Source organism: Neocloeon triangulifer, unplaced genomic scaffold (genome assembly GCF_031216515.1).
Source record: "Neocloeon triangulifer isolate White Clay Creek 2 clone unplaced genomic scaffold, ASM3121651v1 ptg000013l, whole genome shotgun sequence".
Classification (NCBI taxonomy): domain Eukaryota; kingdom Metazoa; phylum Arthropoda; class Insecta; order Ephemeroptera; family Baetidae; genus Neocloeon; species Neocloeon triangulifer.
In genome coordinates this window covers 254,275-278,535 of record NW_026775555.1, presented here as the reverse complement: position 1 = coordinate 278,535, position 24,261 = coordinate 254,275, and the positions used below count along the sequence as shown (strand labels likewise).

The 24,261-nt window shown below is 36.3% G+C and overlaps 4 protein-coding genes across 6 annotated transcripts; 3 read left to right on the top strand and 1 right to left on the bottom strand.

Moving 5' to 3' along the window:
- The first annotated feature begins 2,794 nt into the window (after window positions 1-2,794).
- Window positions 2,795-5,870, top strand: LOC132199177 (alpha-tocopherol transfer protein-like). Its single transcript, XM_059623720.1, has 7 exons — window positions 2,795-2,946; window positions 3,150-3,289; window positions 3,375-3,534; window positions 3,809-4,058; window positions 5,002-5,112; window positions 5,173-5,275; window positions 5,426-5,870. The coding sequence occupies exons 2-7, from the start codon at window positions 3,151-3,153 to the stop codon at window positions 5,578-5,580; spliced, it is 918 nt and encodes a 305-aa protein (XP_059479703.1). The 5' UTR covers window positions 2,795-2,946; window position 3,150; the 3' UTR covers window positions 5,581-5,870.
- A 2,296-nt stretch (window positions 5,871-8,166) lies between these two features.
- LOC132199176 (retinol-binding protein pinta-like) lies at window positions 8,167-13,401 on the top strand. Its single transcript, XM_059623719.1, has 8 exons — window positions 8,167-8,352; window positions 11,644-11,787; window positions 11,843-12,002; window positions 12,054-12,201; window positions 12,507-12,614; window positions 12,669-12,779; window positions 12,835-12,937; window positions 12,998-13,401. Coding segments are annotated over exons 1-8 (927 nt in total). The 5' UTR covers window positions 8,167-8,351; the 3' UTR covers window positions 13,150-13,401.
- LOC132199172 (glucosidase 2 subunit beta) lies at window positions 13,272-21,513 on the bottom strand. 3 transcript variants are annotated; one of them, XM_059623710.1, is made up of 10 exons: window positions 21,362-21,513; window positions 20,941-21,062; window positions 20,212-20,424; window positions 17,012-17,505; window positions 16,840-16,947; window positions 15,790-15,891; window positions 15,595-15,739; window positions 15,278-15,468; window positions 13,681-13,824; window positions 13,272-13,577 (listed from the first exon to the last, which is right to left on the bottom strand). In XM_059623710.1, the coding sequence occupies exons 2-10, from the start codon at window positions 21,038-21,040 to the stop codon at window positions 13,434-13,436; spliced, it is 1,641 nt and encodes a 546-aa protein (XP_059479693.1). In that variant the 5' UTR covers window positions 21,041-21,062; window positions 21,362-21,513; the 3' UTR covers window positions 13,272-13,433. The 3 variants fall into 3 exon arrangements, with proteins under 3 accessions (XP_059479693.1, XP_059479694.1, XP_059479695.1); XM_059623711.1 differs by having other exon boundaries at window positions 21,366-21,511; XM_059623712.1 differs by having other exon boundaries at window positions 21,242-21,364.
- Window positions 21,514-21,593: 80 nt separating this feature from the next.
- On the top strand, window positions 21,594-23,390 carry LOC132199175 (snurportin-1). Its single transcript, XM_059623718.1, has 7 exons — window positions 21,594-21,922; window positions 21,976-22,116; window positions 22,176-22,260; window positions 22,346-22,483; window positions 22,537-22,710; window positions 22,771-23,025; window positions 23,086-23,390. The coding sequence occupies exons 2-7, from the start codon at window positions 21,980-21,982 to the stop codon at window positions 23,296-23,298; spliced, it is 1,002 nt and encodes a 333-aa protein (XP_059479701.1). The 5' UTR covers window positions 21,594-21,922; window positions 21,976-21,979; the 3' UTR covers window positions 23,299-23,390.
- Window positions 23,391-24,261: the final 871 nt, after the last annotated feature.

Below are 24,261 nucleotides of genomic sequence, written 5' to 3'. Positions count from 1 at the left end.
GTAATTGTTCTGTAATTTCTATTGTGTAAATTATTATGATTAATTTGTAATTGTTTAAAACAATGTAAGTTGGCTTACACACGGGCTTTATTGTATTCACAACAATTCTGGCTGGATAGGGTAAATTCACTGGCTCGAAATTGTCCGTATAGTGTCACTTAAAAATCAACAAATGGGAGCGGTGGTCCCTGGGTAGGCCGGCAGGCTGCCCTGGAAACGTCCTTGCTGGGAACCCGGACGGCTCCCTGCAGGTCGGCGGCGGCTCTCGGCGCGGCCGGGGCCCACGGCGTGCGGGTCTCTGGCGGCGGACGTTCGGACGCCTTCGTCCGAGCGCTCGCTGGCGACGTGCCACGTCGGCGCCCGATTCCTCGGACAGGAAGGAGCTGGGGACAAAAACAATGGGTCACTCGGCTGTACTTCCGTCTCACGTAGTGGTTTGACCTTTTGGCCAAAAGAAGGCCTCAGGGAGAAACAATTGTAATTTCTCTTACCTGGCAAAACTGCTCCGTACGGCTTCGGACGGCTCGGCCACACCCCGGACAGTACGATGGACACAGGCGTGCCGCTCGAGGGGCTCGGGACGCGGTCGGCCTTCCGGCTGTCCTCGGACGAGACAGCGTCGGGACAAGACAGCGGTCGGGGCCTTGGGACGGCTCGGACGAGTGCGAAGGGTTCGGACGGGTGTCCGAAACTGCACTGGAAGTCCAGGTGTCCTGCGAACAAAGAGCAAAGGGTTGAATGCTCTCCGTCAGCTGGCTCGAGTGTCGGAGCTTTACCTCGGATTTCTCTGAGGTCTGTCAGCCTTCTGCATCGAGCCAGCGGACGGAGCGCCTTTTATAGCGCGGGTAGCAGCCCTGGGAGGGTCGTGCAAAACCCACCCACCCATTTGATTTACATTGAGAACTTTCTAGATGCATCTAGAAAGTTCTGTGAATCTGCAGTTGAATTCTAAAATGCCTTTATAAATTCCCTTGAAGTGAATTGGAATCCCATGAATTCTACAAGCTTATAATTCCAATTGAATTTATACTAATTATTTGTAAATTTAAAGCTACTTTAAATTTAAAATAAACGCAATATTTATTTAAAAGAATTCAACTGAAAACAATTGCCAGAAATAAAAAAAAAGAATAATTAAAAAGAAAGCCCTTAAAAAATGAATTTAATTGTAAGCCGAAAATTAATTGAATAATAATAATAAAAAAAACAATGAAGTTCTCCGATGACACAGCCACAGTCAAAACAAACAAATTAAGAGAGGAATAAAATAATTATTCCACACCACTTCTATACTAAATAAAAAAAAAAAACTCGTGGAGTAAAGATGGTCTTGCCCTCCAAGGAGATTGTGGGTTCAATTCCCACTCAAGATGGATTTTTCTCGGGGGAACCTGAGTGATTTCTCATGCTGGGACTGCGAGTGAAGGGTTGAAAGTCGGCCGGGGGCCGCAGGATTTCGTGTTGAGAATAAGGGTTGTTTGCATTGCACCCTAGTTGTACTTGTACATAAATTCTACTCCGAAGTCAAATTTCTTGATTATCTCAAAAATTTGTAAATATGTTTTTATGTGTTCTCATTCTATCTTTCGTTTGACCCAGCAGTTGTAAATAAGTGAATTGCGACATGGCAGGTAAAAGATACTGGAACTCTCATATATTCATTAATACTAGTAACTTCATTATCATTTATCATTTAGTCTGCTGTTTTAAGTTATGAAAATTTACAATCTCCCTCAATTTTTTTGCTAAATTATTATGCGCATTATTATTATTGCAAAAATGGAAATTAAATTGCAACTCTTTTATTGGTGTGATATTACAAATAATGCACTAGTGAGCTCACACGTAATTCTTCACCCATTTACAATTGGGTCAAAAGGAAGATAGGAATAAAGTTAGAGAAATGCAAACATATTTACATAAATAAATTTACAAGTGTGCCATGAAATCAATGAACCTCTGTTCTCCGTATAAAATTTATGCATGGACACAAAAGTCCTCCTCTGAGCTTAGTAGATCAATATTTAAGTCCCCAGCCAAGATCATTATGACCACTCAGCTATATCTTTTTTTTTGCCTATTCACAATCAGTTTGTCTTGAACCACGACGAAAGAAAAACGGTATCACATCACATATATTTGATTTGTCTGCAGCTAGATTGCACAGAAAATTGCGGTCTAGGTCTAGTAAAGAAAACTCAGTGAGGTGCAACGTACGCGGACGACCCCTGCCGCACACACAGCAATTTAAAAACCTGAATAGCTCATTGTATTTCAAAATTTTATTGTTGCAAGAGGCAATTAAAAAACTTTCTCTACTGCGATATTTATCTTACGCTGGCAATTAGATAATTGAGAGTGATAATAACTTACTAGATTTTTATAGTGGAAAGATGCGCTCGAGTCATGCCGTCCACATGTCCACATAGCGCCCGCAAATACTTTAAAAATGAGGTGAGGGGTGAAATGAGTGAATCCGTTTTTTTTTTCATACATAAAAATTTCAAATTAAATTTTACAAAAGCTTTTTCTAAGGATCGTCGTTAACATTTGAGCTTTGAGCTAAAATGGAATAAAAATCTATTGAAATGACTTAAAAATTGAATTGAATTGAGGTAGCAAAGAATGTTTTTTCCCCTGATTTTCTAACTTATATTCAGGGGGGCTTTTTGCATATAATACACATTATACATATAAGCACGTTCCTGCAGAAATTTTGTTGTAAGTGATGCGAGTATACCTTTTTCAGTCTCACTGACTCACACACAATCAGTGTGTAGTAGAGCGACCATCATTAAGGAGAGTTTAAATTACTAGCCCGTGTCGGCCACATGGTGGGGTTTCCCTATAAGAGGTGCATTTGTTCTGCTCTAACTAGTGCATTTTTCAAAAGCAACACGAGTACGCCAATTTCTCGTCTTCTGGAAAATCAATTACAAAAGTTAAGTAGGTCTATTTTTATAATATTTTCTACCGACGTTATAACTTGGAATATTATAAATATTGGTAAAATGCACTTCCAATTATATTGGACAAACGGCACCACCACTAGCAAGAATTTCACTAAAACTTCCTAGATCAAACAGACCAAATCTGCCGCATTATATTCTATTTCATTAACAGTTCTTTTATCACAAATATTTTCAAAGAATGACGTTGGTGCTCCCTGCCGGTGATATGCTGAAGAAAATTCAGTCCGATCTGAACCTACAGGAGGGTCGTGAACAGGAGGACCTGTCCAAACTGAAGGAATGGCTCGCTTGCCAGCCGCATCTTCCTCAAATTGAAGGTACTCAAATTATAAGTGTACAATTATTTGAGTGCAACTTCACACCAATTAAAAAATTATTTTAATTTCCCATTGGCGAGAGCAGACGATCGTCTCTTGGCTGGCTTCCTGTACGGCTGCAAGAACTCGATGGAGCGTTGCAAAAAGGTGCTTGATATGCACTATACCGTACGAGGCGCTGCTCCCGAGTTCTTCAAGAACCGCGACCCTAAGAGTGCTGATATGAGGAGCTGTCTTGACTCTGTGTAAGATATATTTATTATTGTTTATTCGTCCAAATTGCTACATTCATTTGTTGAAAAAACAATTTATTTGATTTAAAAGAAAGGAATTGTTGGGAAAAACGGTACCACCAAAAGAATTTTGCTAAACGTTTTCGAGATAAAGAAAAAATTCCATCTGCCGTAGTGAGCCTGTATTTAAAATTGTGAATTATAAATAATTTTTTTAAAGTGTTGGGTAGATATTTGTAGGGATCTCACATCAAAATGATTGATTAAAAAGCCTTTGTCTCTCTAGTTACATTGTGCCGATGCCCAAGCTGACTGCTGAGGGCGCCAGGGTGACCATCCACAGCCTGCAAGACCCTTCCAAGGGCCAGTTCAACGCTTCCGAGTGCATGAAACTTGTCTTCCTTACCGGTGACATCCGTCTCCGCGAGGATATTTGCTCGGGGGATATCCTCGTCTACGACCTCAATGGAAGCTCTTTGTCACACTTGGCCCAGCTCACGCTGCCGCTTGTGCGCAAATTCATGATTTGTGGACAGGTATTATTAATTTTTTAACTAATTCAAATTCCCATATTTGCTGCATTTGTATCAAATGGTGGAAACGTTTGATATTTTTTTCCTTCATCAAAATTATAAAAAAATTGTACTTGTCTCGTTAAAGTCGGAGGCGAATAAAATTTTATTACATGGCAATTTCACATTCCACTAAAATTTTCTATAAAAATTGCAGATATTGAGATATTAATTAATTTAAAAAGCATATGCCTATGCTTTAAATAGCATCGGGTACACAAATATTTGCATTGAAATCGAAAAATTGCATCCACTTTTATAATATAACAATTATTTAAAATTTTGCAAAATTAATCCACAATATTGTATATTTCTAAGAACAAGGCAAGAAAAGTCAGGTGAAATAAATTATAGTGTTATCAGCCCGTGAACAATAAAAGAACAGTGTGCACAGTGCATGTCCTTTTCTTCCCGATGCTAATCACTGCACAGATTTCGTGTGCGAGAAACTCTGCTTTCCCCGGCCAGACGTTTCTGCATCAGGTACCGTCAACTATCAGATGACTCACTACCGGGGTTTGCGGAAAAAAAACGATTATTTCGCGTTTGTAAATTCCTTTCCACCACTCGGCTAATCCACTTTCTTGTTTTATACACTCAGTTTTTTAGCACCGCTGTGGTCGGATCATTATCTTTCCAGTACATTTTAGCAGGTCGTTGATCTGCTTTCTAATTACAAATCAAACCGCAAACCGAAAATTTTTTCCATCAGTTTTTAGGTTAATAAATATTTGTTTATTCTCCATTTATTGGAAAAACATATTATCATACTTTGACAATATGTGGTCATCAGGGGTGAAAATATACTTACTCTGATCTTAATTAAAGACTGATTCCCGGAGATTCCTTGTACATGTACAAGAAATAAATGCCGCAAAAAGAAAATATGAAAGACATTGATTTGCAGAGCGCCTATCCTGTCCGTTTGCGCGAGGTTCACTTGGTGAACGCACCCAGCTTCTTGGACAAAATTTTGGCTCTTTTCAAGCCCCTGATGAAGGACAAGCTTGCCGATAGGGTAAATCAAAGATAAAAGTTATTAAATTATTTTAATTTTTCTAATATCTAACTAAATTAGATCCACGTCCACTCCAATGTTACTGCCCTACAAAAATTCCTATCAAAGGACGTTCTTCCTAAGGAGTATGAAGGTGAAGCTGGAGATCTGAAGGAATTGCATGGTAAATAATAATTATTACTTATTTTATTTACTTATTTATTTATTTATATATTCTCCATTTCTTCTCTTTTTTCCAATACACAGTCATTATTTGCACCTGTTCTGTTAGCAAAGGAATTGGTCGCTCATTTTATTATTTACTCATTTGCAGCTTCATGGCGTGAAAAGCTGGAAAGCTACCGCGACTGGTTCATTGGCCAAGAGTCCGTTCTGGCCGACGAAGCCAAGCGCCCTGGCGGCAAGCCTGTGACCCAGGATGATCTCTTTGGTCTTGATGGCTCCTTCCGCCAGCTTTCTGTCGACTAAAAGACAAGCCCTACTGCTTCCTTCCTTTTTATACCTATTCTGTTATCAATCTAAATTCTAATTTGCAACTAAAACACATTTTAGGGCCATTTATAAAAGCCTAACCTGGCCGCCAATTTAACCCGCCATTGAATTTGGCTATAGTTTGTTTATGTAGCCAGGCTAGATTTAGTTATAGCCTATGGCCTGGTAATGCTTTTGGATTGCTATCATTATTTTCAACTATGTCAAACTTATTCTTGTAATTTACAAATAAAACAGCAATTTGTCTTTTTTCTTTTTTTTTAAAACTTTGTTTCTCTTACAAAGGAACCACCGCAATTGATCCTCCTTCAAATGCAATGAAAAATCGAAAGTTTGTAAAATGGGAGCGCTCAAGCAACGGGCAACGAACGATAAAATGTGCGAATGGCCAGCGACAAAGCGGCCAGCTAGCGATTTTGGTGGCAGAGCTATTTATCTATTTATTTATTCTCCATTCAAATGCATGAAATACACAAGATTCAAGATTTTTTTATCTCATTATATCATTATTTTATTATATAACATTGAAACCCGCAAATTTCTCAAAGCAAAGCCGAGAGTTTGGGCTGCCTTTACACGGAACAATACATTCAAGAATATCAAGAGAGTACAGATGAATTTCATACGAGGACGCGCTAAAACTGCCGATCGAAATACAACATGGGTCGATAATTTTTTTCAATGATTACCACCTGTCCATAGGCCACCCCCATGAGGTTAAAAAAAACCTCAAATTTTTTTCGAATTTTTAGAATTTTTTTTTCAAAAAACTCAAAAATCGAGTTTTTTATTTTTCTATGGGAGATAAAAGCTTATAAAAAACTTTTCTAGACAAATTTTGCAACGCCCGACATCTTTCCAATGGTGACCAAACGTGTACAAAACACTTTCAGACAAATTTTGACTTTGACTGAAATTTTCAAAATGAACGCCCCCTTCGATTTTTTTGCAGGTAGGAAAAAATGTAGCCCATCTAATTTTAAATCGATATGGTGATTTCCAGAAATATATTATTTTTTGTTTTTTTTTTATTAAAAGGTGAATAAATAAAAACGTTAGATTTTGGGTTTCCTAGTGAGGAGTGAAATCTCGGAATTTGCTTCGATCGTCCGATTAATTAATCTCGCGCTAAGAATTAACTTTGAAATATAATTTTTCTAGATGTATTTTTAGTTTTCCAAACATTTTTTAAATAGTGACCAAACGTGTACATTCACGTTCTAGGCCATTTTTAGACAAATTTTGACTTTAACTGAAATTTTCATAATGAACGCTCCCTCCGATTTTTTTGGTGGTGTAGGAAAAATTGTAGCCCATCTAATTTTAAATCGATATGGTAATTTTCAAATGTATATTATTTCTTGTTTAAATTATTTTAAAATTAAAGTAAACCAACTCCCGACCATGAGCGTATTTTCAGCGCTTGAAACGTACAAAACCTAATATTTTTATTTGTTCACATTTTAATTAAAGAAAAACAAAAAATAAAATGTTTCTGGAAATCACCATATCGATTCAAAATTAGATGGGCTACATTTTTTCCTACCTGCAAAAAAATCGAAGGGCCGGGCGTTCATTTTGAAAATTTCAGTCAAAGTCAAAATTTGTCTGAAAGTGACCTTTAACGTGTTTGTACACGTTTGGTCACCATTGGAAAGTTGTCGGGCGTTGCAAAATTTGTCTAGAAAAGTTTTTTATAAGTTTTTATCTCCCATAGAAAAATAAAAAACTCGATTTTTGAGTTTTTTTGAAAAAAAATTCTTAAAATCCGAAAAAAATTTGAGGTTTTTTTTAACCTCATGGGGGTGACCTATGGACAGGTGGTTATCATTGAAAAAAATTATCGACCATGTTGTATTTCGATCGGAAGTTTTAGCGCATCCTCTTATGAAATTCATCTACATTGTTATAGTATTTTGTATTTTCTGGGAAGATTGGCTTGGATTCCAGAGCTTAATGTACCATTTCCCGTAGTAAATGCCAGCAAAAGCGCGTAAGATTCTACTCTGGGCTACAAACACTTTCTGACTTATGACTTGATATCCACCCGAAATAAGACAAGATATGGCTCTGAACGTGGGCAAAGTAGATCATTTTCAAGACATTATCAGATACTTTGTCCTTAAACCTTGAATCTTGCAAGCCATTGTTAAAAAAAAATTGTGTACTCTTTATTATATTAAATAATACAACTTGATAAAAGCATATAAAAATTAACTATTTCAAGAATAACAATTCAATTCAATTCGTTTTATTTCTCCACAACAAGTCAAAGCATCTGAGTCAAAAATTTACATTACGGAGAAATAGGCTTACAGTACTAGTGAACAACTCACTGAAACTCATACATCATTGAACTGAGACAAACAAGAAAACAACATGCAATAACAACTACACTTCCGTGTGTCGTAATATTTGCTTGCTTTTGTGCGTCCCATTTAGAGGCAAAAAAAAGTGCAGCGCCAGCTGCAACTTTCGTCTCCTCGGCCTTCAACAATAGAGAAATTGCAGAGAGCCACCTTTTTATCAACGCGTCTATATCTTGGAAGGACATGATGGAGAGGAAGGTGCTCGTACGTTGATCCCTCTCCAGTTGATCCACATACCCGAGTGCGATTTTGGTAGAGAAGGGGCCACCGCTCCAAGAGAGCATTTCTCAGAGAAAGTCGCACCGTAGATCCTGTAGCTCCAACGTCAATCCCTTTGCATCATTCTCGTCCGGCGCAGCCTACGAACAACCGCAAACAAGTAAGTTTAATAATTTTTGCATGATTACCGTTATTTATTTATTATTTATATAGTTTTAGGCCCTTTGTACACCTGCATATAAGTTGAATATAAAAATTCTTCTTTGCTAAGCAAAGAAGAATTTTTGAAATTCAATTTCAAAGCCCTGAAATTATGATCTCGATCAATATCTTAAATACTCTTTCAGAGAGATTGAAACGAATTAATGATAGCAAAGAAATTGTTATATGACACGCATCAACGCGTAATAATAAATTCATTTTTTTGAATTGGAATTAGTAACGTTTTGCTTCCACTTTCTCTCATGTCAGTTTTTCGTGGATGCCCACCATTTAATTGGAACCAAGATTTTTCCTTCGAGATTATTATATATCATTACAATTATATTAAAACAATTATTTTAAAAATTGAAAACTTGAAATAAATTACAACTTACTATAGAGGATCGTGTTTACAGTTAATTTTAATAATTAAGCTGAAATGACAAAACGTAATCGGGGCATTATTTAGAAAGTGCGTTTGTGTTTCATGTAAAAAGTGCTTATTGAGAAAGCGAGGTGAAAAATATGAAAGGAATATCTCGGAATGACTCGTTTTAAAGGCAAATTGGAGATGTGCTGTACTAGAATAGATTACATTCAATTCAATTCGTTTATTGAATTTGAATTTTGAATTTTGAAAATTTTGAATTTTGAATTTTATTCTCTCACAACAGTTCAGACATTTTAGCATAACTAATTTTAAAACTGTTACTTTCAAATTTCAGTTTATTTAGTTTTGATTTAAGCTAAATTATACATTTTACAGTAGTATAAGCTTTTGCAAAACAAGTAAAAATAGAGATTCTACTAATTATTTAGAGCGAAGAATTCGCCCATAAACTATTATTAATATTTATTCATTTCGCGCATAATACACAAATATTGGAAAAAATTGAATTTGAAACAGAGAAGAAAGGGTTCACCGTTATGGGTTTCGTATTTTGTTAAGAGTGGACGGATTCTAGAGCTTTATACAATTTCCCGTAGTAAATGCCAGCAAGATTCTTTTCTCGGCTACAAACACTACTGACATGCGGGGTTGACGAGCGCTCTCAAAGAGCGCTCCGCTCGCGCGAGCGGAGCGCGAGCGTCGATTTTTCTTCATGCCGCGAGCGCGAGCGTTTTATCAAAAGAGCGCTGAAAAAGAGCGCTCATTTACGATCTTTTTGGTGACCATAAATTCGTGAAATCTTGCTCGTAAAACATTGAGAATTTTTCATTTTCCAAATTATCAAAAAATATTTTTATGAAACTCAATGGAAATAGGTATATTTTTAGACCAGACATAAAATAGCATTGAAAATAGCATTTGATTGTACATAAGAAAAATTGAAGAAGGCCAATCCAAATTTCATTTAAAAAATAGCGACCTCTGAAAAAGAGCGCTCGCGAGCGCTCTTTTGGGTAAAGAGCGCGAGCTTGATTGCTCGCGTGAGGAAAAATTGAAGAGCGGGAGCGCGAGCGCAATTTTCAGAAAAGAAGGCGAGCGTACTTAAGCAATCAGCGCTCTCGTCAACCCTGCTGACATAAGACTGGAGCCAAACCTAAATAATTATAGCATACAGTACAGGATAATATGGCTCTGAACGTGGGCAAAGTAGATCATTTTCAAGACATTATCAGATACTTTGTCCTTCAGTTTCGTGAGTTATATAAGTTACGGATCTCAATTTACATATACAACATGTTTACAGTGCTCCACTCAATTCAAAGTATCAGTAATATGTACGCCAAGCAGTTTACCAGATTTAACAACTTCAACTATTTTTTCATTAATATCGACGAATGGTGCAACTAGTTTTCTAGTTTAGCGCGCTAAAAAATATTTTCTTCTAAAAAAAGTAAAACAAAACCAGAAAACTTTTTTCATACAAAAACCAATCGGCAATTTGAAATAATATAAGGTTGAAACTTCCAAAATTGGTATCTGTTTTGAAGTTTCTTGTATACAAAAACTGTTATTCGTTGCAATTTTGGCTTGGTTTGAGCGCAAATGAGCGCTGCGCTCGCAATTTTGAAAATCGTGCGCTCTGTCCTTGTATGTAAATTTCAAATAAGCACATTGAACGTGTTCATTTCAGAATTTCACAAAAATCAGGCGAAGAAAAACATCATTGGGCTAGCTGTGACTTGGAAAAAACCCGTTCTGAAGAATGATCAGAGGATGCAAACTATTTTGTGTAGAAAGTTAAAAAAAAAGATGCACGAGGATGAGGGATCGCAGTTTGTAGGTCAAATACAAAATTGGTGTGGCACCACGCTCCATTGAGTAAAAAAGCCAGCAGGCGCGCTCAATCCAAACACATTAAGATTTAAAATGATGTCATGAAATATTTTAATATATATATAGCATATAGCATGCAAAAAAAAGAGTTCCAGAGTAATGTTAGAATATTTACTTTACTTTAAACTCTCAAGTAATTAAATTCACTTTCTCAATAGATTCGCCGGTAAGTTCTGTGAATAAAACCGAAGTCTTTTACCATGGAAGATTGAGTGAAACTTTTTATTACCTTAAAGTGAAATGGCAACACAAATAAAGTGACAAAAATTACAAGAACAGTTAACACCGCGTAACTGACGGAGAGGAGAATAGAAGTGAGGCCCTGATTCCTTGCGCTCAGGGTATTTATTGGCAACATATTTCCTGTTGTTGCGTCCTCTAGCCGCGCGGTCGGTCGTCCTGTGCCCTTGCATACAAAGTCCGACATCCCTGTGGTTGTTTACTTCATTTCAGCACCATTTCCTTTGTGCTTGAAACAACTCACACCGCGAATTATTAATTTATTTAATCGCGTTTTTAAATAAATTAATAAGGTCAAATGTTTTTATAATTGTGTCATTTTATACCTGTGATGTTAACAGTGATAAGGGACAAGAACTTTGGTTTTCTTTTAGTGTCATTAGAGGAAGCAATATATGACGAGAATTTTAAATGTGTTTGAAGAAGTTGAGTGTTCATGGAAATGAAAACAGATCGGGCTTTTTCCTCATTGCAGAAAATTGTTTTTTATTAAAAAACAAATGGCTCTACCAGTTTCGGTCACGGTCTGCGAACCTATTTCATGAGCAAGAATATACAAAAATTCAGTTAATTGAAACACACCACATTATAACTTATAAAATAAAAATTTAAATCTTAAAACTAACATATTCAAGTACCAACCTATTTCATAAGCAAAACGCGCTGCTCGCTGAAAATTTTTAGTTTTCATCTATTAATTTATTGATATAATTTTCATTTCTGCAGTGCCTACCCTCTTAGTGCAGCCGACGGGTGAATTGTCAGTACAGATTTATAAAGATTTGTGTGAAGACAAAGACGCCGTTCCAGAAAAAATGAAACAAATCAAAGGATGGCTCGCCATGCAGCCGCACCTGCCACCCTTTCCAGGTGGGAAAATATTTTTCATAGAAAAAGAATTCATTACGAATTTTGGTTCATTCAGACGATCATCGCATCTTAACATTTATGCGCGGCTGCAAGCACAGCACCGAGAAGACCAAGAAGAAGCTGGACATGTACTTCTCCATGCGCGCCGCCGTGCCCGAATTCTACGCCGACCGTGACCCATTGAGTGATAGCATACAGAAAGTTTGGACGGAAGCGTAAGACACGGTTTCTTTCAAAAGGAGTTAAAAACAATAAAAATTAAATAGACATATGCCACCTCTGCCAGCACTGACTCCCGAGGGAAATCGAGTAATCTGGATGTGCGGCGCCCAGGATGAGTTGAATATTGCGTCGGCAGCAACTGCCATGAAAGTCGCACTCATGATTGGTGACTTGCGTCTTAAACTAGAGGAGGTGAATAATTTTATTATTATTGTAGTTTATTCTACTAAAGTCATACATGAAAAAAATTGAATTGGAACAAATGCAAGCAGAAAGGGTATCACAACAGCAGAGGTCTGTTAAAACGCCCGACATAAAAAAGAGATCGGCCATCGCGTGAACCCACACTATATCGTAAAAAAAAGTATTTTCGTTCAAGGCTTTGTAGTTTCTAGCCTTTACAATTAAAGATGTGTAATATCTGCAAACTAATGCTTAACAAAATAAAGAAAATTTGAATTAAAGGAATAAATAGAATGTGAAAATTAAATTTACAGCACGGTGTTTCGGGGGACGTTTATGTCCTGGATGCTTCACAGGCAACTGCCCAGCAGTTCGCAAAATTCACACCCGCCATTATCAGGAAATTTCTCATAAGTGTGCAAGTAGGTTTATTATACAAATTATTTGGGCGCATAAAAATATAAAAGTTTTTATAGGAAGCCTATCCAGTTCGCCTCCGTCAGGTGCACGTCATCAACATCAACCCTCTTGTTGATGTTATTTTCAACTTCGTTAAGCCCTTGCTCAAGGAAAAGATAAAGAACAGGGTATGTCATACAATACCTGATATTTTGTCCAAAATCGACATTTGCAAATTTTCAGATCCACTTCCACTCGAAGATGGATACTTTCTTTAAATTTGTGCCAATTGAGATGTGTCCAGAGGAATATGGAGGCAAAGGTGGATCCCTTAAGGATTTCAGTTGTAAGAAATATAATATAAATATTTGCTTTTGAAGCTCAATCTATAATGTTGTTGTTATAGCAAACTGGAAAAAGATTGTGGAGGATAACCGTCAGTGGTTCTTGGATCAAGAATCCGTTAAAACTGATGAGACCAAGCGGCCAGGCAAGCAAATGAACTATGATGAGTTGTTTGGTGCATCTGGCTCATTCAGGAAACTAAACATCGATTAAGTTTCAAATTTTCTGAACTTGGTGATACGAGAGTCCTGCACAGCAATTTATTTGCAGCCAGTAAAATATTGATAATAATTTCACTGCATATATAATTTTTTTAAGTAAAAACAGGCCCACGCTACGTTAAATTTGGAAAATATTCCTTTATTTGCAGCAAGAAGGGAATGTAGCAAACAAAATGCATTATTAATCTTCTATGCCTTACACGTTTAAATAAAGATGACCTGGAATAAAATGGAGAAAAAAAAACAGTGTGCTTTTTTAATATTTAACAACAACAATTAAAGTTCATCGTGCAAGCCTTTGGAACTCGAGTCTTCTGAGAAATTGCAAGCGGCGGGTGTTTGGAGATCAAACTTGTATTCGCATCTGTTAGGCTCGCTCACGGCGGTCAGCAAATTTTCAGTGCCGCAAGCCAACTCAACCTGATTACAACATATGCATTGAGATAAAATGAATTTCCAGATAATTAAATTTCAGCTTTTATTTTTTATTTTTTTGAGCAGAAATTCAAGTTTTTGTATTCACCTTTGTTGAACGTTGAGGTCCATTCCAGCAAGATTGTCCATTAGTGTACATCATGTGCGAATACTTGTTGGGCTCCGATCCCACCCAGTGGCCCCAACTTCCCAGTCTAGTATCGCCTCCACCGTTCTTTGGCCTTTGAGAAGCCTTCAAAAGTAAATTTCAATTATCAATTTCTTAATAAAATAATAATATTATTATTATTAATGGGCGCTATTCTCTTGACTTAGCTCTACCAGTCTAAATGTTATCCCGGGATAAATCCAAAACCCCTGACCCGGACTAAATATTTTTTTTATCCGCCTTAAATTTTTTGTTCGAGATAACTTTTCTTTACCCCGCGTCGGCGGGATAAATATTTAGCCCGCGCTTTAATCAAATCAGCCGTTTTTATTAAGCGACTTAAGAACTTTTTAAATTTTGGCCAATTGCAACAAACATAAAACTTTCTCAGATCAGAATTTTGCGAGGATCATGAAAATGACGGCAAAATTGATATTCACAGCAGACATAAAAATCTGTGTGCACTTGAATTAATTTTGTTCATATTTTACTAACAAATATTTAAAGAACTTTTCATCGAAGCGAAAATAGGAGAATGAATTTATTTTTCTTTGAAATTTTATGCGTGTAAAATTTCCGGACTCCAATTCTCAAGTTTTCATTCGTAAGAAGTAAAGAAATGTGTCTATTTTTTATTTGTAGTGAAATTTAATTACTTGATTTTTTTATTGCTTTGTGAAACCCAAAGTCTAAAAAAAAAAATAGAATGTAAAAACTCAAGTTAGCGGAGCCCCCTCATGAACACAGCCGCCCTTTTGTCCTCGCCCTGCGCACGGCCTTTCCCACGTCCTCGCTGAGCCTCCACCCCTCGCTCGCGGCTTTTCAAAAAATAATCTTTGAGGTTGCCCAACTCCGAGTTGCCGATCGTGGGTTGATCTGGTTTGTGGTGTGCGTGCAATTCTTAATTATGCATACATGCGTCGCGCCTCCTATAAAGGTTTCCGCAATAATTTTGAACAATCGGTTTGCTTTAAAATTACACCGCCACCAGTATTGAAGGCGCGACGCAAAACCACTATTGTACGCGCGACGTAAAACCAGTATTGTATGCGCGACGTAATGCAAGCGATGCCAACTTATGGGAACCACGTTGCGTGTACTATAACACTACCAAAATATTCATTCGTGTCATTATACTGCTACTTAAATACAATTTCTCTTATTTTACAAATAAATTCGTTATTTTCCTCAATCATTAATATATAAATTAATGAATGTTTATAAATTAATAAATTTTTGTATTCATGACGGAGAAGAATAATTAATAATTAATAATAACAACTGTATTTTAAATTTGGTAAGCTGTATTATAGTGACCTATTCCAAAGATTATCTCGACATAATGTTGATCTATACGGAATAAATATTAATATTGAATAGCCACTAAATCGGTGATACTTTCATCTGCCAAAATCGAAAATTTATCCCCGTATATTATCTGAATGTCCGAGAAGTTCCGGAATTTAATAATTTGAATTGGGATAATTACAAATTGTTATGGATTTTAATTAAAATATTTAAAAAGCAAAGCTATTACCTGATCAAACGGACAAAGTTTGTAGATGTATTCTCTGTCAGTGTATTCAAAACATTCTCCTTCTAAGGCAGCAAATTCTCCGTCGATACCATAGTCTTTCTGCAATGATTCCTCTATCTGACGAATCTCCCGTTCTACATCCCTCACTGATCTATCAGCTTCCTCATATTCATGACGAGCGTTTACAGCATCTGAATTTATTTATTTAATTATTATATTAATTAATTTTAAATAATTCAATTTTAATGTAATTAATTAAAGACTATTATTTATTATTGTTATGGGACAAAAATTCAAATCAATTTTTTTTATCTTACCATCAATAATCTTCTGAGTTTCTGCATTGTACTGCACTTCTGAAACATATTTCTCTTCCTCTTTCTCAACATAAGCATCGTCATGGTCCTCATCATCACTGTTGTGAGTTTCTTCGTGGTAATCCTCAGTTTCAGTAGCATCAGTCTTAAAATTGATACTGGAATGAAGTTCAATTTTAAGAATGAATTACTGACCACTTCCTCATTAAAATTTTCTTCTTCTGCTAGATCTGTGTCTGTGTTAGGCTCTTCGAGGTTATTGATATCATCAGTATCTTCCTTACTTATTCCATCGCCCTGGTTTTAAAGTAGATTGATTTATCAAATATACATAACACGGAAAATCTATATTATTATCATTATTGATCTTTTTTTTTATTAGGGTCAGGCCAAGACAAAGTCTTGTCGGCCTGTGCCCTTATGACTTATGAAGCGTCGCCATGATGTAGTGACTCACTGCAACGCGCCCCATTTGCAACATTGTAAAAAATAAATGGAAGAGAAGATTTAAAAAAAAAATTACAATTCATCGATGAGTTGAAAAAAACTCATCTCTGCTATAAAATTTGCAGGCATGAACAAAACACCTCAAACTACTTTCAAAAGTCTTGTATCGAGGCTCCAAGTGAATCGAAACAGGCAATTTGTTATACAAGGAAGCTAAACAAGTCAAAGGGTTCTGCTTCAAAATTAACAGCGTCTGAGCAGGAACATATAAATCACTCTTTGCCCTTGTCTGATGATCATGAACTTCACTTGTTTTTTTAAAATAGTGCTGGTATTTACGAACAAATTTACACGATTCCAAGAGGTAAATTGAAAAAACAGGCAGAAAGTCGAATCTAGCGAAAAGCGGCCGCGCAGAACAAAGCGGCTCCGTACTGCGCCAATAGCGCTCACCCGCAAGAGCTCTTACCACTTTTTTCTACGCCAGAAAAACCTCGTCCAGCGCTTGATTCGACCCTCCCCAAATTACAATGCCATAAAAAAAATCCTGTCCTTATCACACAGAGAGTGCACAAGTCAAAATAAAAATTTGTAGCACTCATCATTACTCACATATAAATGGAAGATATAGAACCAAAATCTTTCTTTCAGCTCTAAATACTCTTCGTAAATAAAATCAGCATAATCATAAATTTTCCACAAAAGGTTCTCCTAGCAGGTTAGTATTTTGTTAATAAAAATATGCTCCATGTCCAACGCAAATGGCACACAAAGCAAATTAAAAATTTCTTAACTCACGGGGACAATGTATTTTCCAGCATTCATCATGTAAAAGGGCTTCATCCGAGGCCAGCACTCGGCTACAAATGAATCTTCTCCAACTTCCTCATTTTCATTCAAAAAGAACTGAAACAATTAAGAAAATCGAAAGAAAAAAAAATACATTCTCTTCCAAATTAAAATTTCCTACTCTTGCTTCTTCTGCTGTGACCTGTCCATCTCTGTCCCTGTCAAATTCCTGCTTTGTCTGCAACTCCTGGAGGGAAATTCTTCCATTTCTATCAGAATCAAAAAGCTCAAACATAGATTTAGCCTCCTTGGCATTTTCCTCCTTTTGAATTTCAGCCTTCTTTGCCTTCTCTTTCTCTTCGGCCTCCCTGTACACAGCCAGAGCAGCATTTTCTTTCTCCTCAGCCTGGCTCTTGATGACTTCCTTCTCAACTTTGATGGCCAGCGCCTCTTCCTGGTCTTTCTTCAGTTGGTTGAGTTGGTTTAACTTCTCAGCTTTGAGCTCGGCCGCTTTTCTGGCCATTTCACGTCGCAATTCAGCGCCTTTTTTTTGCATCTCAGCTAACCTCTGCGCTTCTTCACGGGCCACCTGTCCCATTTCATGACATATGTTGATGCAGTGGCCACCACCGAGGATGTCCCTTCCATCAAATTCATCTGTACCGTCACAGCAGTCTAAAATTAAAAATGAATATCAAAGAACCTGATGGAAATTAAAGAAGTCGGGCTTTTCCTTGTTGCAAAAATTGTTTTTATTAAAAAACAAATGGCTCTACCAGTTTCAGTCGCAAGGTACAATTCTGGGTCCAACTAGTTTTGTTTCGTACACGAATGACCTTTCACTTCGAATTTTAATTGCTATTTTGATCCTTTTTGCTGACGATTCCACAGTTTTAGTTAAAGGGAAAACCGTACAACAAACAAATACAGGCAGTTGCTCTTTGATACGCGCACAGCAGCCACCAAGAATGGCGTTAAATTTGTGTGGACGAAAGGAGGAAAAATCTTTGCTCGCAAAGACGAGAAAACTCCCGTGGCAATGCGCATCAGAACAACTGCTGACATTATCACAAAAATTGAACTGAACAAAGAGGCCGATCAGAAAATAGATAAAAATCCGATGAAAACATCGCAAGCACCTCAAAATGACTGATCTAGCCAATTATCATGACCAAGTTTTAACTAATGCTGCAAAAATTGAAAATTTTACATTACTGCAAAATCGTTTATGCAAAACCAATACGTAAATTACATAATAGCCCAATTAAACTTTTTTATGTTGTTGTTATTTTTTTTTTTATTTTTTTTCTGCTAGTTGTCTTTATTTATCGATTTTTGTGTTTGGTAAATGTCTTTTTTATGTAGTATTAATGTTGCTTTTAGTTAGTTAAGTTTGGTCATATTTATTTAACTTTTCTTTTGTTTACTTTAACATATGGTGTGTAGTCTACCGGTATAGTCGCCGCTTGTCAGTCGGATAGTCCCGGTTCAAATCCGGCTGCAGTACCGGCTTTGGCAACCGGTATTTCGGTGCATAACATGTCTGCCAACCCAAAATATGTAGTCTGGAATATACTAGATATGTTCCATCACCACACATGCAAAAAGTGTTCGTCGCTCAGAAGCGTGTTGTCAGAGCAATGACTGGGCTGAGGTATTGGAGAGGAAATTGTGCGCTTGATACATGTAGGCCACTGTTTGCTAAATATGGTATATTGACTGTTTACTCTCTATATATTAGAATGTATGAAATTCCTTATAAATCATCCTGAAAAATTTAGGAAAAAATCAGAAATTTTAAATTGTATGAGTCCGAAAACAAAAAAATGCAAGAAACAAGCACTGTGTAAATGACCTATATGTCGTGATTGAAAATCACTTGGATTATTAAACCAAAATCCTTTAACTATGAGTGCAAGAATATTCAACTCTTTACCTGTTATAGTGTAAAAATGACTATGGAAAGTAACGAGTTTATTTGCAAAATAAGAGAAATTGTACATATAAGTGTCAGTATTATGACATGAACGAGTTTTAGAGTTGTAAATTTGATTTGTAGATTGTCATAAATATGTGAATGACGTATTTTAAAAGTTATCGATTAACATAGATTGAGGAGTGGAGGTGGTACCAAAAATGTACTCAGGTGCTGCAAATGCATACTTCTCAAACTAGTAAATTAGAACCGCCTATTATCAGAATTACCGACGCTTAAATAGAAGTGTTACCAATCAAGCAAAAATACTTGGTGTAATGCTCTCTGATTCAATGAACTGGAGCACCCAATGTGATCAGGTTGTAGCGAAACTGAGAAGTACCACGTACTTTTTTGTTAAATTAAGGCAGCGCATTCAAACTAAATATTGCTAAGAGATGTATATTTCGCCCATTTCAAAGTCATTTTCTATAATCAATTGTAATTTGGGGTGGGTCGCCTATGTTAGAAAAGGTTTTCATTGCTCAAAATAGAGTTAGCCGTGCGATGGCAGGTAAAAGATACTGGAAGGCATTGACACCTGTCGAGTCTTGCCGACCACTTTTCAATGAATTTCAGATCCTGCCAGCCTTCTCTGTTCACGCCCTTGAATGTGTTAAATTTAACAAAAAGTATCCTGAATTGTTTCTCAAAAATTCTGAAAGCAAGGTGCACCAGAATCGCAGTACTCGAAATAAACCTAAAGCAGAGCAAGACTTGTTTGTCAAACCAAACAGACTGTTGCTGACTGCTCAGTCCCCTCAAATTATGATACCAAGAATTTTCAATCATCTTCCCGATCAAATCAAAAACACTGATAGTTATCAAGTGTTTTAGAAGGAATTGGAATTACTATTACACATTTCCACAACAAAATGTTCTATGACATGCATTGCATGAATATTTTTTGTGTACAATTTTGTGAACTGTATTTTAAATTTAGTAAGCTGTATTATAGTGACCTATTCCAAAGATTATTTCTGTACATATGTTGATCTATACGGTATAAATATTATCTGAATCTGAATATATGTCTAATGCCATAAATTTTGTTCTGATATCTTCCCCAATTAATTTGCCTTTAGCTAGCTCATTCTTGTATTTTTCATCGAACAGGGCGGCTGCCCATGAAATAGGATGGTACTGGAACTTGTTAGTTTTAAAATCCTAATTTTTATGTCAAAATGTGGTCTGTATTTTAACTTATGCTGATTTTTAGTATTTTTCTAGCTCATGAAATAGGGTCTCAGACCAAAACTGGTAGAGCCATTTGTTTTTGAATAGTAAAACATACAATTTCTTAATTTTTACAATGAATAAAAGCCCGCTTCTTTCATCTCCTAGAGTGTCAACTTCTTCAAACAAAAGAACCTTGCAATTGAAAAAAAAAAACGAAATTAACCAACCACAAATGCCATCATTTACTCTTGAGGAAAAAAGGTCCACCGCTTGATGACCAACGTTGGTGCAGTGAAAGAATCCATTGGAACAGGCAGCAGTGCCAGGCTCATCACTGCCGTCAAGACAATCACAGTAATCATCGTTAACTTGCAAGAATGGAATTGTAACTGCTCCATCGAAGCATGTGAAATTTTTTTCTGGATCATATAGTGCTGTCTCTATATTATATTAAATACAATATTTAAATACAAATTAAGCAGAAAAATTGTAACCGCGTTCCTCATTGCAACGGATTGAGATAATAGATAATATTTATTATATAAATGAAAAATAAAAAGAGAACTGACCGCGACCTGCAGTCTTTGGGTTTTTTGCACTCGAAATTTCTGTAGAGTATGAACCTATTGACTCAGTTGCTTAATCAATGCAATCTATGTTTATTAAATAAATTTATTCCTCATCAATTAATTCAAAATATAATAATAATACTGTATAAATTCCTAACACTTACAATTAGTTTTAGTTTGGGCACGCAAAAACCCTTCTAATGTAACAGCAGACCTCTGGTCGCCTTTAGGGTCAGTTGTCTTTGGTTTTATTTTATTTCTTTCATTTTTTTCTCTTGCAACTATTAGGAACGCGGTTTCAATTTTTTATGATATGCTCGTTTGAGCGTTAACTTTCAAATTAAGCAGAGGTTTAATGAAATTTAATACTCTTAATTCACAACATACTTGTGACGGAAACTCCTCGTGGCCGTAGAATCTCCACAGCAACAGCATTTCTTAAATTGATTAAGCAACTTAGTGTGATAATGATGTGGCTTGACTTCATTTCTTGGACTGGCCACTAGAGACTGTAAACAAAGAAGAAAAAATAAAAATATAAAGGAAAGATTGAACATTAAGTAAAAGCCAAAGGTGGATCAGACAACATTTATGTTCACTATAAAACTTGTGTAATGTAAATTTCTGTGCCGACAACTATGTAAACATAATTTGTCCAATCCACGCATCATTCAGTTTCCATCCAGACCTCACATGCACGACACGATTACATATGTACAATCATAATATCTTTAACGATTGCGGCAATATTATAATCAATTAATTGTAACGAAATCCTGAATGAGTCAAAAGAAGAAAAAGTACATACATACGTCAGCTCAACCGTCCAGCTTGCGAGTTTTGCTGTCAGAGTGTCTTTTCACTTTTTCAGTCTGTCTGTTATGTATTTGTTTTATGCCGGCATAAATAAATGTAAAAAATGTACGCCCCTCTGCAGACTTGCGAGTACGTTTTCAAGGAGGTTTCGAGAGGACTGGACTTACCACCTGTTTTAAAATACCTCCTAGCAAAAACCTCCTTGAAAAGAGCCGAAAAGAAGTTGTTGGCTATTGATTTTCAATTGGTCGTATTCGTAATCTCGCAACAGCCAAACACTTCCCTCAACAAGACTTCCCTCTCTTGTTGACTTCCACCAAATCATCAAGCACAAGCATCAAAGAGTTGTTTTTGTGACGTAACGAAAACAGGCTGCTTTCGAATTTCGAACAGAAAGATAGTTTTTGACTGTAGTACGCCCTTTCAACCGCTAGTTGGCGCAAACGACGTAGGCCTCCTTGCCACGAACACGAAGATCTTGTTGACGAAGATCGCCGTGAAGGCCCGAAGGGACGCTATATAAAACTGTTTTTGATTTCGATTCATTGTTCCGGTAAAAACACGCTTCAGAAAATTTTACAAATAAATTTAAAGCAATAAATTGAGCTGTATGTTGTCCGCTGCCCAAATGCCATATCGTCTGAAGTCTGAAGATGATCAGGTGCACAGAAAAACTTTATTCAAGATCAAGGGCACCTTTCACAGCCAAGATGAGAAAAGGAAATATTTCCTTGAAGAGCAGAAAAGGTTATTTAAATAGTTACAATTAATTAAATCCATGGATTATTTACTTCTGAGATTATTAGAAAGAGAAATGCAGTCCTTGACTCGGCACGAGTTGGCTTGCTGCTGGACACACCCCAAAAAATCACAGATGACGATTTCATACTGGTGAGAAAATTGATGGAAATACGGAAAAATAATTAAAATAAGCAAATAAAGCAATCCATTCATTGTAAATTTAAAAAAAATTTAGAAACATCTTTCAAAGAAGAAATATGGTAAAATGCTTATGCTCTCTGAATGGATGGAAGAAGTTCCCCAAGATTTGGAGGAAAAGTGGCTGTGTGTACCTTGTCCAATTGGCAAGCGCTGCATTGTAATATCTGAAAAGGTGCCCTATTTTTATAAAAAGCTTTTCTTATTAATTTTGTTTATGTGGTTTAGAGCGCTTGCTATGCTTACTCCACGACTGGAAAATATTTGTTCAAGAACAGGTCTTTATTGAAGGAGGGACGGGTTGGACGAACAATATTGGACTGTATCTTTAGCAGAACCAACAACACAATTTACGTTTTAGACGTTCTTTTGTGGGCAGATTATTCCCTTCTTGATTGTGAGGTAGACATTCTCTAAATATTTTACTCCTCTAGAACAAGATATTAATTTATAGAATTTCAGACAGAGTTTCGATTTTACTGGCTGACGGCAAAGTTTGAAGAAAACATGTTCTTGGTAGATGGTGGTAGCAAAGAAAATTGCAAATTTGTTCCATTGCAAAGTGTACCAGCATCATCAGAAGGAATTCAACTAATTTTGGACAGCAAAAAATTTCCAGACAAATTGGATGGAGTTCTTTTTTTCCACAAAGAGTCTCATTACACAGCAGGTGTTAGCCCGCTAGTTGTGTGGCTCTTGCCATTTATGGTACCCGAGGTAAGAGTTTTTTCTTTTCAATGGTATAGTTACCATACCATTTTTGTAACCATTCGTCAGGTTTTGGGATTGAGTGTGGATGAAGAGTTTGCCCAACAGCCAGAAAATTACCCTGGCCACCTTGAGTACGTTGCCAACTATGATAATATGAGGAAAGAGCTAAGAAAGCAGAGAGCTGCTGAACGAGCTGCCAGAAGGACACCTGAAATGGACACCTCTGAATGTTTTGGTCAAAATCATAAACCCATAGAAGATGAACTCGAGCTGGGTTGATTTATTTATAAAATTTTATTCTTTATATGTTTTTAATTTTCATTGTCTTAACAATTTTTGTCAATAAATACTTTCTAGACATTTTTATTTTATAGGTTTTGTTTATTTTAAACACTTTGGTCTGGAGTCTGGAAGTCTGCATCTCATTGCATAACCTTTAACTAATTTATTGATATAAAATCGTCAAGACACATAATTTATACTATCATGTTTAGAAGTGAAAAAATATTTATTCACAATCAATTAATATCAATGCGTTTGACATTGTTCTTCTATACCAAGAGTAACAAATCTTTTTGCAATGATTCAATGAATGCTAGTTATTTATTCAATCTTGTTTTGGAACTGATGGTCAACTATCATAGTTTTAAACAAGAAGGCAAAGCTGGATTGACCTCTATTCTATCATTAATTGATTCTTCAGGAGAATATCGACATCTGCAACTGTAACAGCACTACAACAAGTGCCCTCGAGGCCCCTCGGTAACTCTTACCAAGTTCAAGGATAGAATTTACAAGGTCTAATTTGAAAAAAGAATTCCATATAATTAAATGATGCTTTCTTTGGATCAATTAGATCATTTTTTCTTACGGAAATTATTAATGTAACTTTACATGCCAAACGAAGCAACACATTTTTCAACTAACTCAAAACAATTAGATGAATATACTCTTCCAGTTGCGCATTGTCTAAAAAAATGGGTGATTTAATGGAATTCCTTCAAAGTGCATTAATTTTCCAGGTTTACCTACATAATAAGTTATCATAAAATTCTTTGAAAATATTTGTCGGTAACATATATTATTCCACTCATCTGATGGCCAATCACACAATCAAAAATCAGCAAAGTTTTGTTTTTGTATAAGAACAATTTTTACGAGGACAAGCCCGACTTCTTCATTTCCATGATCATGTCTTGAGTGTCAACTTCTTAAAACAAAAGTTATTTTTTCATTTGCACA

Excerpts from the sequence above, each read along its gene's own strand:
- LOC132199175 (XM_059623718.1), top strand. The coding sequence starts at position 21,980 with ATGTTGTCCGCTGCCCAAATGCCATATCGTCTGAAGTCTGAAGATGAT. Across the intron at positions 22,711-22,770 it reads ATTCCCTTCTTGATTGTGAG|ACAGAGTTTCGATTTTACTG; the intron begins GTAGACATTCTC and ends ATAGAATTTCAG. Across the intron at positions 23,026-23,085 it reads TGCCATTTATGGTACCCGAG|GTTTTGGGATTGAGTGTGGA; the intron begins GTAAGAGTTTTT and ends ACCATTCGTCAG.
- LOC132199176 (XM_059623719.1), top strand. Across the intron at positions 12,003-12,053 it reads CAGAAAGTTTGGACGGAAGC|ACATATGCCACCTCTGCCAG; the intron begins GTAAGACACGGT and ends AAAATTAAATAG. Across the intron at positions 12,202-12,506 it reads TGCGTCTTAAACTAGAGGAG|CACGGTGTTTCGGGGGACGT; the intron begins GTGAATAATTTT and ends TTAAATTTACAG.
- LOC132199177 (XM_059623720.1), top strand. The coding sequence starts at position 3,151 with ATGACGTTGGTGCTCCCTGCCGGTGATATGCTGAAGAAAATTCAGTCC. Across the intron at positions 3,535-3,808 it reads AGGAGCTGTCTTGACTCTGT|TTACATTGTGCCGATGCCCA; the intron begins GTAAGATATATT and ends TTGTCTCTCTAG. Across the intron at positions 5,276-5,425 it reads AGATCTGAAGGAATTGCATG|CTTCATGGCGTGAAAAGCTG; the intron begins GTAAATAATAAT and ends ACTCATTTGCAG.
- LOC132199172 (XM_059623710.1), bottom strand. The coding sequence starts at position 21,040 with ATGAAGTCAAGCCACATCATTATCACACTAAGTTGCTTAATCAATTTA. Across the intron at positions 13,825-15,277 it reads AACTTTGTCCGTTTGATCAG|GCTTCTCAAAGGCCAAAGAA; the intron begins GTAATAGCTTTG and ends TTACTTTTGAAG. Across the intron at positions 13,578-13,680 it reads GACCTCAACGTTCAACAAAG|GTTGAGTTGGCTTGCGGCAC; the intron begins GTGAATACAAAA and ends TGTTGTAATCAG.